The sequence below is a fragment of the Talpa europaea genome (genome assembly GCF_964194135.1).
Source record: "Talpa europaea genome assembly, chromosome: 14".
Classification (NCBI taxonomy): Eukaryota; Metazoa; Chordata; class Mammalia; order Eulipotyphla; family Talpidae; genus Talpa; species Talpa europaea.
The window spans coordinates 27748040-27761887 of NC_140082.1; the positions used below are offsets into that span (position 1 = coordinate 27748040).

General features: G+C 35.3%; 1 protein-coding gene across 3 annotated transcripts in view; it reads left to right on the top strand.

Moving 5' to 3' along the window:
• ITGA8 (integrin subunit alpha 8) overlaps positions 1-11835 on the top strand; it is a gene marked incomplete at its 3' end in the record, with an annotated part of 135727 nt that extends 123892 nt beyond the window's left edge. For 2 of the 3 annotated variants that reach the window (XM_084253882.1, XM_084253881.1), the window contains 4 exons: positions 1461-1574; positions 6270-6371; positions 9977-10099; positions 11749-11835. In XM_084253882.1, coding sequence (XP_084110008.1) covers positions 1461-1574; positions 6270-6371; positions 9977-10099; positions 11749-11835 — 426 coding nt within the window. Of the gene's footprint in view, positions 1-1460; positions 1653-6269; positions 6372-9976; positions 10100-11748 lie in introns of all 3 variants that reach the window. The other variant, XM_084253880.1, reaches the window with a different exon arrangement.
• Between the last annotated feature and the right edge of the window lie 2013 nt (positions 11836-13848).

Below are 13848 nucleotides of genomic sequence, written 5' to 3' on the forward strand. Positions count from 1 at the left end.
AAATCTAAACTCCCTAGCACAAACAGGAAGATTCTTTACCACCTAGATTTTCTCTTTTTCACATCTCACTTCCCTCTTCCACATTATACCCAGATACACTTTTCTCTCTTTTTCTGAACATGCATTGGTCTTATATAAGGGAACCATGTCTCCACCATCCCATACATTAGGTAATTCTCATTCTTTATGATTCTTTCCAAAAGTCACCTTCCTCAAGATTCTCCAACAAGTCTAGCTAACTGGATTACCATTCCACGGAGTTTACAAGAATTACCTCCTCTGATTCTTTTGCCTCTAGAGGATAGGACATGAAGAGTATATCGATAATGGCATTACATAAACATGAGAACCTCAAAGGTGACGAACTGCAGAACTTTAAGGGCTCCTGCTCCTACTATAGACACAAAACTCCAAATAAGTCAGTACCCAATTCTAGTAGAATCAGCCAGCCCAACCACTGTCCTTGGGAACATAATGTCAAACTCTGGCCATACTGGAATTTATCACATATACATTCCAAATTGTTTTGTTTTTAGAGAATTCCACAGTTCCTTAAAAAGGTTTTCCTGATAACACATTCATCAGATTCTGTGGTTTAGCAATTTCATTAAATTGAATTGCCTCACTTAATTACTTCACATAACATTGAGTAAACTGATCTTTACTGAGCAACTATAGGCCAGTGTCCAGTGCTTGAGATATGAAAAATGAATAAAGCATAGCCCAGATGCTAAATTCAAATCAGTGGAGTACAATTCCAGAAGTACCATTCTACACATGGCACAGTGAAAATGAATTGTGAGGTGTCCTTTTACTTCCATTCTAAGATCCAATCAGAAAATACAATTTGATAGGTAGAACGTCATGATAATGAGCACTTTTCAAGAACATGCACCTCATATTTTAAAAAGCTACCCATTATAAGTTGGCAACTCTAGAAACTGGTTAATAAAAAAACCTGCTTAATAAATGGAACTCACAGCAGCAGAGCCTGTTTATCACCCTAACACTCACTGTTTGTCAAAGGCTTATTAATATGGCATCTTGCAGATAATACAGACTCAGGGACCTTGATCTGAAGCCTTTTTAGGACCTGCTTAGTCCAAGTTCTTGTGTTATGAATGCCTTAAGAAATACCTTCCTGGAGTTCTGAGAAAATGAAACAGAACAATGCAATTGAGACTGCAGGAAGGTTGTTCAAAGTCCTTAGAAAAGAGCTTTGATTTTATGTTGTTTTATGTTCCATTTTCGCTCTACAACCATTGAAGTTGATGCATTATTACCACTGAGCTGTACTTTTTTTCTTGGCTTTTTCCATGTACTTATTCTTTATTCAAATTAATATTTTATGGATGAGGTGGTGACAACTGAGGAAACAAAATATCAATAAAAAGTTTGGTTCTCTATCATGATTTAAATATACAATTTGCTACTACAGCTGGTTTTTTTTTTTTTTTCAGAACTGTACAAATATTGAGTGCTTGCAGATCTCCTGTGTGGTGGGACGACTAGAAGGAGGAGAAAGTGCAGTCCTGAAAGTCCAGTCCCGGCTATGGGCTAAGACATTTCTCCAGGTAATAAAAATATTGGTGTACATACATACCTCTCCAGGGAACCTTTACTCAAAAGCTCAGAGAAAAAAATTTTTAAGGGTTCTAAAATGTTTTAATTTTTTATTGTTAAAAGAGGCTTTAATTTGCAATTTTTTCATTTAAAAAATTTTTAAATTTTAAATTGAACTAAAATTTTAACATTTTTTAATCTAAATATCTTTTAAATTTTAAAAAGAAATTTCTGTGGAGGAGTTGAGCCAAGATCCAATGGTCATCTTTCTTACCAGGTGACAATAATTTCTTTCCAATTTTATTGAGATATTATTAACATATAACATGTAATTTTAAAATACACAGTGTGATGATTAGACAAATGTATATATTGAGAAATCATTATACAATTAGGTTAAATAACTTCATCCTCTCACATAGTTACCTTTTTTTGTGTGTGCTAATAACTTTTAATATCTATTCTCTTAACTTTCAAGTTTATAGTACAGTATTGTTAATCATACTCACTATGCTATACATTAGATCCCCAAAACTTATTGATCTTATAGCTGGAAGTTTATGCCCTTTGACCAACATCTCCCCTAGCCCCCTCTAACTCGCCCAGCCTCTGGTAACAATCGTTCTATTTTCTATTCCTCAGTTTGGCTTTTTGAGATTCCACATATAAGTAAGATCACGCAACATTTGTCTTTCTTTATCTGACTGATTTCGTTTAGCATAGTGCTCTCAATTTCCAGCCACATTTCCTTCTTTCTTATGATTGGATAATATTGCATTATACTTGGGCTATTTTTATTGTCCTTACCAAAGTCTATATCATATATTATATATAATGTTACAAATAATTAATTGTATTTATATAACATAAGTAAATGCATTAATATAATTGCATATTATATCATCATATATAATACTATACATATGAGGCAATTTAAATATCCTAAGTCTAAATGTATATATATATATGTATGTATATTTAAGGAAGACAATTTAAATAAAATGAATATCTATGACCTTCATATGTTAACTTAGATTCAAACAATGCTGTTTAGCTCTCTGCTTTTTTTATACCCAGCACCTAGCAGTTCCTCAGCAAACATTAGTCAATGAAGTGTGGGTGAGTACAGGAACACAATTCAAGCCATATGCCCAATAAAGTAAAAATAGAAGTCAATTTATAAGGGGAAATGGAGATTGCCTTAGAAAGTTCCACTGGCTTAGTGATCCCACAGCTTGGACTCTAGCCAGGAGAGCATCTCAATAAAGTTCCTGATACGTGTGCTTAGTACATTCCTCACTGCTCTGTTTTATCTGCATCATGGAATCCCATAGATAACTCCATTGACTGTGCATTTCAAAGGTTTAAAATTTCTTTTATACTAAGGAGATGAAATTTTCCCTTTAGAAAGCACTCTTTAAATTATACTACTGTGCTGTGACCTTACTGTTTTATTTTTTATTTTTTTTATTTTATTTTTATATTCCCCTTACAATTGCAACCCCCCCATTCTGACCCCAATCCCTCCCCTCCTGTCCCCGACCTTATTGTTTTAGAAAGATTTGGTAGGGAAGCCAAATTAAACCCCTACCAAGATATACATTCTTGCTCATCTGGTTCAGTGTACCAAAGAAAATCAAATGGTAAAATTTTCTTGAGCTCTGCTAATAAATATAGAATTTTATAGCTCTAGATTTTCATGTTTGCTACCATTCAAAATATGCTCACAAATCTTATTTTTGTTTCTCAAATAAGCAGTAGGGAAATTAAAGTTGTTTTTTAAGAGATGGTTGTGAAGCCCCCTTTTATTTTTTTAATCTGAGGTAGAATTCTTCTACCTTAGCACTATTACTATTTTGGACCATCTAGCTCTTTGGTGTGGGGGTTGTCCTGTGCACTGTAGAATATTTAGCAGCATCCCTGGCCTCCACCCACTAGATACCAGTGGCAACTGACACCCCAGTGTGACAACCAAAAATGTCTCCAATATTGTCAGTGTCTCCAGGTGACAGAATACCCCTGGTTTTGGACAAGTGACTTATGGAAAACTGCAGTGCACAATTTATTTGATTCTTGTTCTCTTTTAGTTCAATCATTATTTATTCATTTACTCAGTGAATGTTTGTGGAGTATCAACTCTGCACCAGGCACTACCTCCAGTACCATTTGCATTTCATCAATCTGCTCAGAATCACTCTGCTGTGGGGCTGTTACACCTTATCTAAGACTTTAGTTAGCCCACACAGGCCAAAAGAGAACCTACATTCCTCCTATGGGCAGACATCACACGCTACTGAAATGAAAAGGGTGTTCCAATGAAGCAGGACCTCAATCATGATGACAAGGGACATCAAGGGGAAAATGGTTACTTTAGACGTCATGTCTCATTATTTGTATGATGCTCTATTCCAGCAGACTGAAAATGGCATCTTCATTTTCCTGTTAAGAAGATCCAATGAGACTGGAAGAAGTCAATAGCAATAATGGACTTTCCAAACAATAAATATTTAGTACCAGTAGAGTCAGACCATGACAATCTGCATGGACATCCTATCAGAGCGAAGTGCCATTTCCAAAGATAAGGGACAGAGTCTCACATCATTGCATATCTACACACACCCACATCCCAAATCTCTGCACTTCAAACATAGTTCCTGCTCATTCCAGTCTATAGCTATAGATAGATATAGATAGATAAGGTCTTTAATAGATTCTTCATGAAACCTGTAAAGTGGTAAACAATTTTTTCCATCCTAATCCAGGATAAAAGTTTCCAAACCTTGGCTGACATGATTTGCTACACTGTGTTTGTTTCTGTCCACATGGTGAACATGCACCCTGTTCAGGAAAAAGATTTTATTGAGGTTAATCCTAAACAATTCCCTGTTCTGTGAGCTCTACTTCCAACAAAAACCTTCTTTTCAGCTTCGAGTTTTACCAGTAATTGCTCAGGTTTTATCTTCTCACAAGTGTTTGTTTCTGGTAAATGTTGAGTATTTAAACATGGACTAGATAAGATGGATATGTGGTTAAAAATAGTTTTGATGAGGAATGAAGCAGTGGGACGGTGGGAGTGGTAGACTTTATGATGCCACCAACCACACTAGGTATGAAACCAGCCCAGAAGCCTCACTCTTTTCTCTATTTGCTACCAACCCTGTAACTTTTATTAGCATCTCAATCATAAGCAAATTATTGTGGAAAGTACATAACGGAGCCTGCAAAGCACAGTTTAAGCAAGTCATCACTGACAGAGGAAAGAGTATTTTCTGAGATTTAATAACTACCTTCCTCAAGTTGAAGCTCCAAGACATTGTCAAGGGATAGTAACTCCAGCTGCTTTTTCTACCCTAAATCACCAACAATAAGACAGTGATTACTATTACACGAATAGGTTGCTATGAGGAAGAGGAGACTTTTTAATCTAAGAATAATATAGTTGTGATATAAAACATATGAAGCACTCAATTTTGAACTTGCAATCAATAATATGACTCTGCAAAAAATTGTTTACATGCATTAAATTCTTGCCAGTGCCATATCTTTGACCTATAATAACAGTACTGGTGTATTTGTGGCATTGACTCAGGCTACCATACTCTTAATAGATCACAATTCCCATTCCTTGGCTGTCTAGATCATCTGCGAAAAAAAGATTTAAAAAATTGCATTTTCCAACTGAAAGACTAGAAGACCCTTCTTTTTCTTTTTCTTTTCTTTAGAGGCAACAGTTTACAGCACTGTGTATGTTTTGGGAGTACAGGTTCACACCTTTTCAAATGAATGTTGCCACACCACATCCACCACCAAAATACAAATAATCCTCCACCACAGTTCATTGGATACCATCCATCCTTTGCTCTTTCCTCCCATAACCTCAGTTCTACTGTCAGAGTCCATGGGTTTGTTTTGTTTTGGTTTGGTTTGATTGTTCCTTTGATTTGTTTTTCACATTCCACATATCAGTGAAATCATCTGGTATTTCTTTGTCTAACTTATTTTGCTTAGCATAATCCCTTCCTATGCCATCCATGTTGCCACACATGGCACAATTTCATCTTTCTTTATAGCTGAGTAGTATTTCCTTGTATGTATATACTGCATCTTCTTTATCCACTCATGTGTTGTTATGGAAACACTTGTTTCCATAGCTTGGCTATTGTAAATAATGACTCAATGAACATAGGAATGCATATATACCTTCGAATTAAGAGTTTTTGCTTTAAATGCCTAGGAGAGGGATTGCTGGATCATATGGTAGACCTATTTTTAATGCTTTCAGAACCCTCCATACTGGAACTTTCAGAAACTTCCATAGAGTTTGGACCAGTAAACATTTCTACCAATAGTGTACTGTTTCTTTTTTCTCCAAACCCTTGCCAACACTTGTTTCTGATCTTTTTTATATGGGACATTATCACAAGTAGGTGGTGGTATCTCACTGTGTTTTTTGATTTGTATTTCCCTGATGAGTATTTTTTTCATGTGCCTATTGCCATCTGTATATCTTATTTGGAGGATGGATTGTTGGATGAATGGATGGATGGGTAAATGATGGGGTAAAAATAAAAGAAAGGGAAAAAGAAATTTTATTTTGAAAATGGAAAACACTGAAAACAATTGTGTGACTGCCAGTATAAATTTTTTTCCAGCATAATTTTTAAAAGATTTACATGGAGTATATAAATAACTGTTTTTACTTTCAGAGAAAAAATGATCCCTATTCTCTTGCATCCCTGGTATCCTTTCAAGTTAAGAAGATGCCTTATAGAGATCAGCCAGCAAAACTCCCAGAAGGAAACATAGCAGTGAGTATCTTTTAAACATATATATAGGCACAAAAATTTCACTGAAATTGTAATTTTCTAACCATTGTTCAGCTTGAGGTAGATTTAAGTGATTGCATTGATTTGAGAAAAGTTTCCATCTTCAGATCCCTATTTTCTTATTCCAGGCTAGAAATCTCTTAGTGTCATTGGATCAAATTTGTAAAAGTTCAATATAAATTTATACCCAAAAAATTGTAGGGCATGACCAATACCTCTTTGTAATTATATCATTTTTGGCCTCCCCCCCAGACCAGCTGAGTCAAAGAATCTGCATTTTATCAAAATCATCTGGGCAGCACATGCACAACAAAAGTTGAGAAGCTCTGCTTTGGGCGGTATATAAGCCTCTGCTATTGTGATTTCTCATCACAATATTTAATATAATTATTTAATATAATTAAATATTACAAGTATAAATGTAATATATAATCTGTCTAGCTTAATCTACTTTTAGTAGATTCAGTTAATCCATTGATTAGCAATTTTCAGCCCCAAGTGTGCAAAAGGATCATCTTTGCAGATGATTTTACAGACACACATGTGCTAAGACCTCACTCAAGTTGCTAGGTGGAGTAGGCCCAGGATGGGGCCCTGGCATTGTGCTTTATAAGCACTAGAAGTGAGGACTCAGCATTGGAACCATTCCTGAGAACTCCAGCGCAGAGGCAGGGTAGAGGAAAATCCACAACTTTTAATATAGGTCTTCCTGGCTGCACCCCACTCTCATTAGGGGACCTGCAGAAAGTCATTCAACTTCACTGAGACACTTACCATATTCCCCATATTCACCTGTTAAGAAAGTTAATAAAATTATGTCTCGAAAGCCTTAGCATTGTACCTGGCACAAGGTAAGCCTCCAGTCCGAGTAAATGTTTATAACCTTCCCCAAATGTAGGCCGAAACTGGCCAATAGATTTGCACAAACTATGTCTATAAACTTTGGTGGCATTTTAAAGCAAGGACTGCCACATCTTTCCTCATTTACCTCCTGAGCTCTCTTTCTCTCACAAGATGTCTGCTATAGTTTGGATTTATGTTCAACCTAAAAAACAGAGGCTTTGGCAAAGGTTTTTAATATAGAGTGTTCATCCAAAGAGGTTCAAAGGCTTGTAGCTCTAAGGGAGATAAATCTGGGCTCTTTTGTTTTCTCTCAGCATATGTTCCCTAACAGAAACACATGTCACAGTCCATTCCATCGGCACTGCTGCATCTTTCTGTGCTGGCCACAGGTGACAGCCTGCTGTTCTCAACTCATCTCAAAAGAGGCACAAAGTGATCAAATGCACGCCTCTCCACCCCCACCACCGTCGTTCCTGCATTTTTTAAAGTCTTGTTATCTGATGGAGGTGATTTACCACATGATTTATGTAAAGGTTATTAGAAAAACATTTAGAAATGGTGGTGTTTCTAGGTCTCCCCATAATCCTTGATTAATCTTGCCAGGAGAAAGTTGTTTCTGGAAAACAATTTTTCGGTGGCTTCGTGTGAAGGAACTTCGTGTGCTTGCAGTTGGCAGAATTTTTTTCAATAGCAAGATCTTCTCAAAAATCTTGTCCTTCTTATCTCGAAAAGAGTTCAGCAGAAGGGAATTACTTGAAAGTGGTAAAATAGTTGGAATAGGTAGTTTGAGAATCATCAAAATTCCAATCTATACTCTGACATTAGGAAATTGTCCATTCCTTCTTTTGTAAAGAAACTCAATAATGTTTGCTTGTTTTCCTAGGCCCCTGTGTGGGATGATTAGTCTGTTGGGGCTCCCTTTTCACCATGGTTGTAAATCAGTCATTTCTTGAGGTCTATATAAACTTCACATAGTAAAGAAAATAGAAATCCCATTCTGCTCCTTGCGGAGTGTCTGTGTTTACAAAAAATAAGCTCCTCATGTGACAAGACACTTGTCATGTCCAGAGGTGAGGAAATGGTTACAACACCGAATCATTACAACATGGTAGAAAAGAAATTATTCAGCTATTTAAGCATTTTTTTTTTTTGGTTACCAATGAACTTGGCATCCCCTTAATGCCAAGTCGAATTCCCTAATTTACATTTAGAAAAGATTGCTATCTATTATGACCCCAAAGGTAGTTATCATAAATACTACATGAAAATTCTAATTTAAGAACCCCATCCGTAAGCTGTGAATCCGTTTGGTGTTCAGAATTATTAGGAGAACTTAGGGCTTTAAAGCAGAATTTTTATATTAAACAATTGGAGCCCAAACTTGAGAAGGACTACTTGATAAGGACCCTGATAAGGGGTTATTTAAATGCTTTTAAGATGTGTGTTCAACTGGTTAACTTTGTGTTGTTATTTTGTTCTAAATGGCATTATAGGTAGGGTGTCTTGGTACATTTATTTAAAACATTCTTGTGACCCCACTGAAGTATGTTTATACAAGATTTTGCAATACATAAATACAGATGTCAACATTAATTACACTTTGCAATTACAAGGGGGCTTTTCCCTTCTACCTTGGTATTTTGTCAAAATATACAAAACCATATCATAAATGTCAATATTAAGATGTAGGCATATTAAAATTTATTTATGGTCTTTCTACCTTAATAAAAAACAAGAAGATTTATAACACGGTGAAGGTAAGATTAAATGTTCTCTACTTAACATCACTTTAAGAACATCTAAACCACTTAAAATTTATGGATCCCACTTCCTAAAATTGCAGATAGTTTTAACAACAAGTGAATTGTTAAGATCTTACACTATTCCTTCAAAAGAGCTATGGAAGTAAAACAGTTTGTGGATTAATTGGCATACAATTAAATTTTTCTTCCTAAATTTTAAGGGCAACAGTTATTCAATGTTACCCTTCTTTTTTAAAGTACTATTTATAGAAGGAATTTTTCATTTATTTCAAATAATATTTATTGAACACCCCATGAAATTACAAGCCCCTATCTTAAAGTAAACCTTTAGTTTAAATATATCCCAAGGGACTACAACAATGTAAGAAAAAAATTTAATTAATTAAAAAAAAAGTAAGTATACCCCATCTTCAGCTTTGGAACTACTTCTTAATGAAAGACTCTTATGAAGCTGGGCTTGGGTAATGCAGCAAACCACACCTTATATGAGAATATACAAAATAATCTGAAGCTTCTCAATCAAATATGGTAACTACATGTAGTTAGTGAGTGAAATGTGGCTTCTATGCCCGAAGAACTGAACTAGTGTTTTATTTTATTTTAACTTATTTAAATATAACCTTAAAACTTCGATCAGTTTATGACCCTATTTCAACTTGTTTAGGTTTTATTTTTTACTTACAAAACTAGGACTGTTTTCTGTGTTTAACATGAAGTGGAAGAGGTGCCTTAAGATATTAATTAGGTAAATCAGGAGAAGGGAAGACTGAGATGTATGGTTACCTACCTTACTGTAAACCACCTGTTAGTGAATTTGGCAATTCTGAACACTTGCATAGGATATGGAACGTAATTATGGGATGATTCTGATTATTATATGGATCCTATAGGAACTGTCCCCAATATTATTTTGGTAATTACTGCTTTATTTCATCCAGTAGTTTCCAAATTGGAGCTCATTTGCTTCATTTTCTATTTCAGATCAAGACATCAGTTATTTGGGCAACCCCAAATGTTTCCTTCTCAATCCCATTATGGGTAATAATATTAGCAATACTTCTTGGATTACTGGTTCTGGCCATTTTGACCTTAGCTTTATGGAAGGTAAGTTTATTTACTTTCTTTTCTTTTTTGAGTAGAAAGGCCACAGAGGGGCGTATACCCAGAAATTTAAAAAGACAACACTAGAGGCACCATTTGAGAACTTTTAACAATGTAAAAGAACATTGAATTTTGTTTGCTTTGGCAAACTTAGTATATTTATGTAGCTGACACTTAAGAAGACTGAGGGAGTTTAACGTTATTTTTATTTAGAGATTTCTTGTAAATAAATATATAGATATTTAGCCATTATTAACTAAGACCTGTGGTCTTTCCTTGTGCTTGGAGTGACAATGTTACTGTGGATACTTATTTTTTTTTATTGATGTGGTTCTATCATCAATCCTTTGAGAGTTTTCTTTATAAAATTATATAAATGCAATTAACATATATCAATTCTGATTTTTTTAAATGTCGACTCTATTTAAGCCAAATAGATCATTTTGTTATAATATCCTTGGAATTTTTTTTTTAACCTTGCCAATTTAGACTATTTCCATCAGGAAGCCTTCGCTTACTCTTTCATGTGTTTTGCTAACATTTGTTCTAGAAGGCTACGATAGGAATTAGTTTCTGGCTCCAAACCAACACAACTGCCAAGTTTTACAAAGCTTTCAGTTGCAAAATAGAAACAATGTCACAATTACATGACTATAAAAGTAATTAATCAAGTCACATCTTAGTTAACCACTATTATTGTGGTTCTGCAAAATCAGAGCTTATTTTTAGCTTAACATAATATGTGGTATGCTTAATAAATTGAGAAAACTGACTTGTGGGTTAAATAATGACTTTCTCAATCATTATCAGCTATTTTGTGCCCTCTTAAGCTTACATAGTGTACTATGAAATCATAGAAATAGACTTTTATGTTATTTAGAAATGAATGTCTGTTATTGTTAGTTATAGTAACTCTGTTTCTGTAAATGATAGCAGTATGTGCCAATCGACAGAATATAGTCCCAGTCCTATCAACAAAAGCTGGACTCAATAACTGTAAGCCAGCCCAGTGAATTAGGCTTCCAACATCAGCTGCAATAAAGAAGACTCTCCCTGCAATAGCCAAGTGGCAAAGTTTCTAGGAAAAGATACATTCTCCTATACCAAATATCAACTTGAAATTCAAGAGAAGAGATTCCAGAATCAACCTACTTGAGTTGCTGGCTAATCTGGATATTCAACAAGGTGTTCTGAGATTGAAATAAATGAGAAATCTAGGTTTCTCCTCTCTATATACTACATGTTCCATCAAGGGCAGAGGAATATGCAACCATCTCTTCTCATCCTACTCTAACCATTCCTAAGGGTGCCTCCAGTACACAGAGAACCCGCTTCCCTGGTCAACAGTTAGCATGCCTACTGCTACAGAAAACAGGCAGGAAAGCAAAAAGGGACTCCTTGGGCCATTCGTGTATTCTCAGGACACTATACAAAGTCAAGTAGTCTGTAAAAAACGGGCATTCTCCCACTATCACAACATTCCTATGCTATGAATTCCTCTCTGCAGGTAAAGAACACACTGTTTTCACCTCTGAATATAGAGAATTCTATAGTTTCTATTCACAGAGCTCCAAGTTCTTTAGAAAATATATAAAGCAAAAAATTTTAGTATGAGGATGACTTGATTTATAACCTGTTCTCTTTTTCCATAGTGTGGATTCTTTGACAGAGCAAGACCCCCTAAAGATGATATGACTGACACGGAACAACTGACAAATGAGAAAACCCCCGAGGCATGAAAAGGAAAACCAAAAACCTAAAAACTCAAACCCTGGTCCAGTTCAAAGAAAAGAAAGGACAGTAGGATTAAAGAAAGATCTTCCTGGCCCTTTCCTGTGACCTAGGAAATACAAGAGCCCTGGAAAATAGGACCTCATCTACACCATGCTTTGGAAAAGTTGCCATGGGCCCAGAGGCCCATTTGAAAAAGGAAATGTCCTCCACGCTCTAAGAACCATCAGCAGTTGTGGCAGATTTCTCTCGCTTTTGTCATCCTGTGTTTGGCAGACACTTTGAAATGGGTCTGGAAACTGAGCTTGCTTTCCAGGTAAATGCAACTTAAGCCAGAAAGACAAAATGTCTGAATTACTACAGAACTTAGGGGGTGAACTAGGACCAAACCTTCCAACACTACTGTACCCAAAGGAATATTTGACACCTCCCTATGGGAAAGAAACATTTCTAACTGATGCTATGGCTCAGGGAGACAAACATATGTTGGTAGTACTTAATGTGAAAGTACTTTTGAAATGACAAAGATAATCTTGTGAGGATAGCAATTTATTTATTTATATTCCATTTCTCTAGGCTGATATTCTGGTCATCTAGAAGATTTGGAAGTTAAGTTTTGCTTAGCTAGTTTTCAAATCATTCACTAAATTTTTCTACTAAGATAAGCAATTTGTGCAGATAAATCAACACATGGGTTAAGGAACAGCAAATCGGTATTAGGATACAGTTTCACTTAATACCTTGCTGTCTTCTTCCTAAAATTAATTCTACTTTCCAAAGACTCTCATTTGCTTAATTTAGCTTTACACAAAGTTGCATTTAAATTTCCCTTTATTAAAAACATAATCTTTCCATTGACTTAATTGACAAAGCATAAATATACAGATACTCTCCACCTGGTATTGTGTTTCAAAGTAATGGTAAAATTTCTGAGGTCTGTTAGTAAAAAAAAAGCAATGTAACACATCAGTAAACACAGTATTTTTAGTATCTTTAAAAAGCAACACCAATATTTAGTTTGGGATCAAATATCTATTTTCTCTACTGTATCTCAAACTTGCAAACACAGATAAAACATGTTAAACATAAATAGGAAGGGAATATAATGTTATGCAAATGTGCGATGAACCTAGAAAGTGGATTTTCTTTAGAATTGCCTGCTCCAACTTTACTATTCATTTTTACTGTTAATCTTTATATTACATAACTTTGGAAAGTAATCTTTATTTAAGCTATCTTCCCACCATCTTGAATTTAACCATCTTGATATTTAAAACTCTTGTAAATAATCATAATCATGTAATAATGTTATTTTTGAAGTAAAATTGACCAGCCAAATTCAGTTAGTCTGCACAATTTTGTATCCTTTTATAATGATGAAAAATTGCTATGAAGAAATGCTGAACAAATTTTTATATTTATGTGCAATATTTTATAGACCTATGTATCTAAAGCATGTTTACACTGGCATTAGTTATTTTTTAATTAATATCCCAAATATTAAGTATGATAGAACAAAAGGACCAAAATCCTTAGAGTTTATAAAGCAGTTGGAAAATTTGTATCCCAGTTTCAACAATCACACTTGATTTGAAAGATGAGTCAAATCCACAGACACAGAATTTTCTCACGCCTTAACCTGGAAACAAGCCATCTGGCTCCGACTGCAGAACTTCATTGGAAACCAAATGAAAGGCACATGGAAAGACACACGGATGCACATTCTTCCTGCTTGTGAATTAAATCCTGTCATGGTAGCAGTTTCAAGTCTGTCAGGAATCAAAATCTGGCTCTCAGAGTGTGTTCCTGATTTTAGGGAGAATCATATGGGCTTCAAAGAAGGTCCCAAAACAGCCTCTGGGGGTCTTGAGTGTTAGCCCTCTAGGCAGAATAGGTTTTACAGAAAGGTCAACTATCATGATGAGAAGGGTGTCTGAGAGAGGTCTCTGCGTCTACCCTTCCCCACCAGTAATGCCTGTACTCCTGTCAAAGTGCCTGACTTTTGACCAATAGAGATTAGA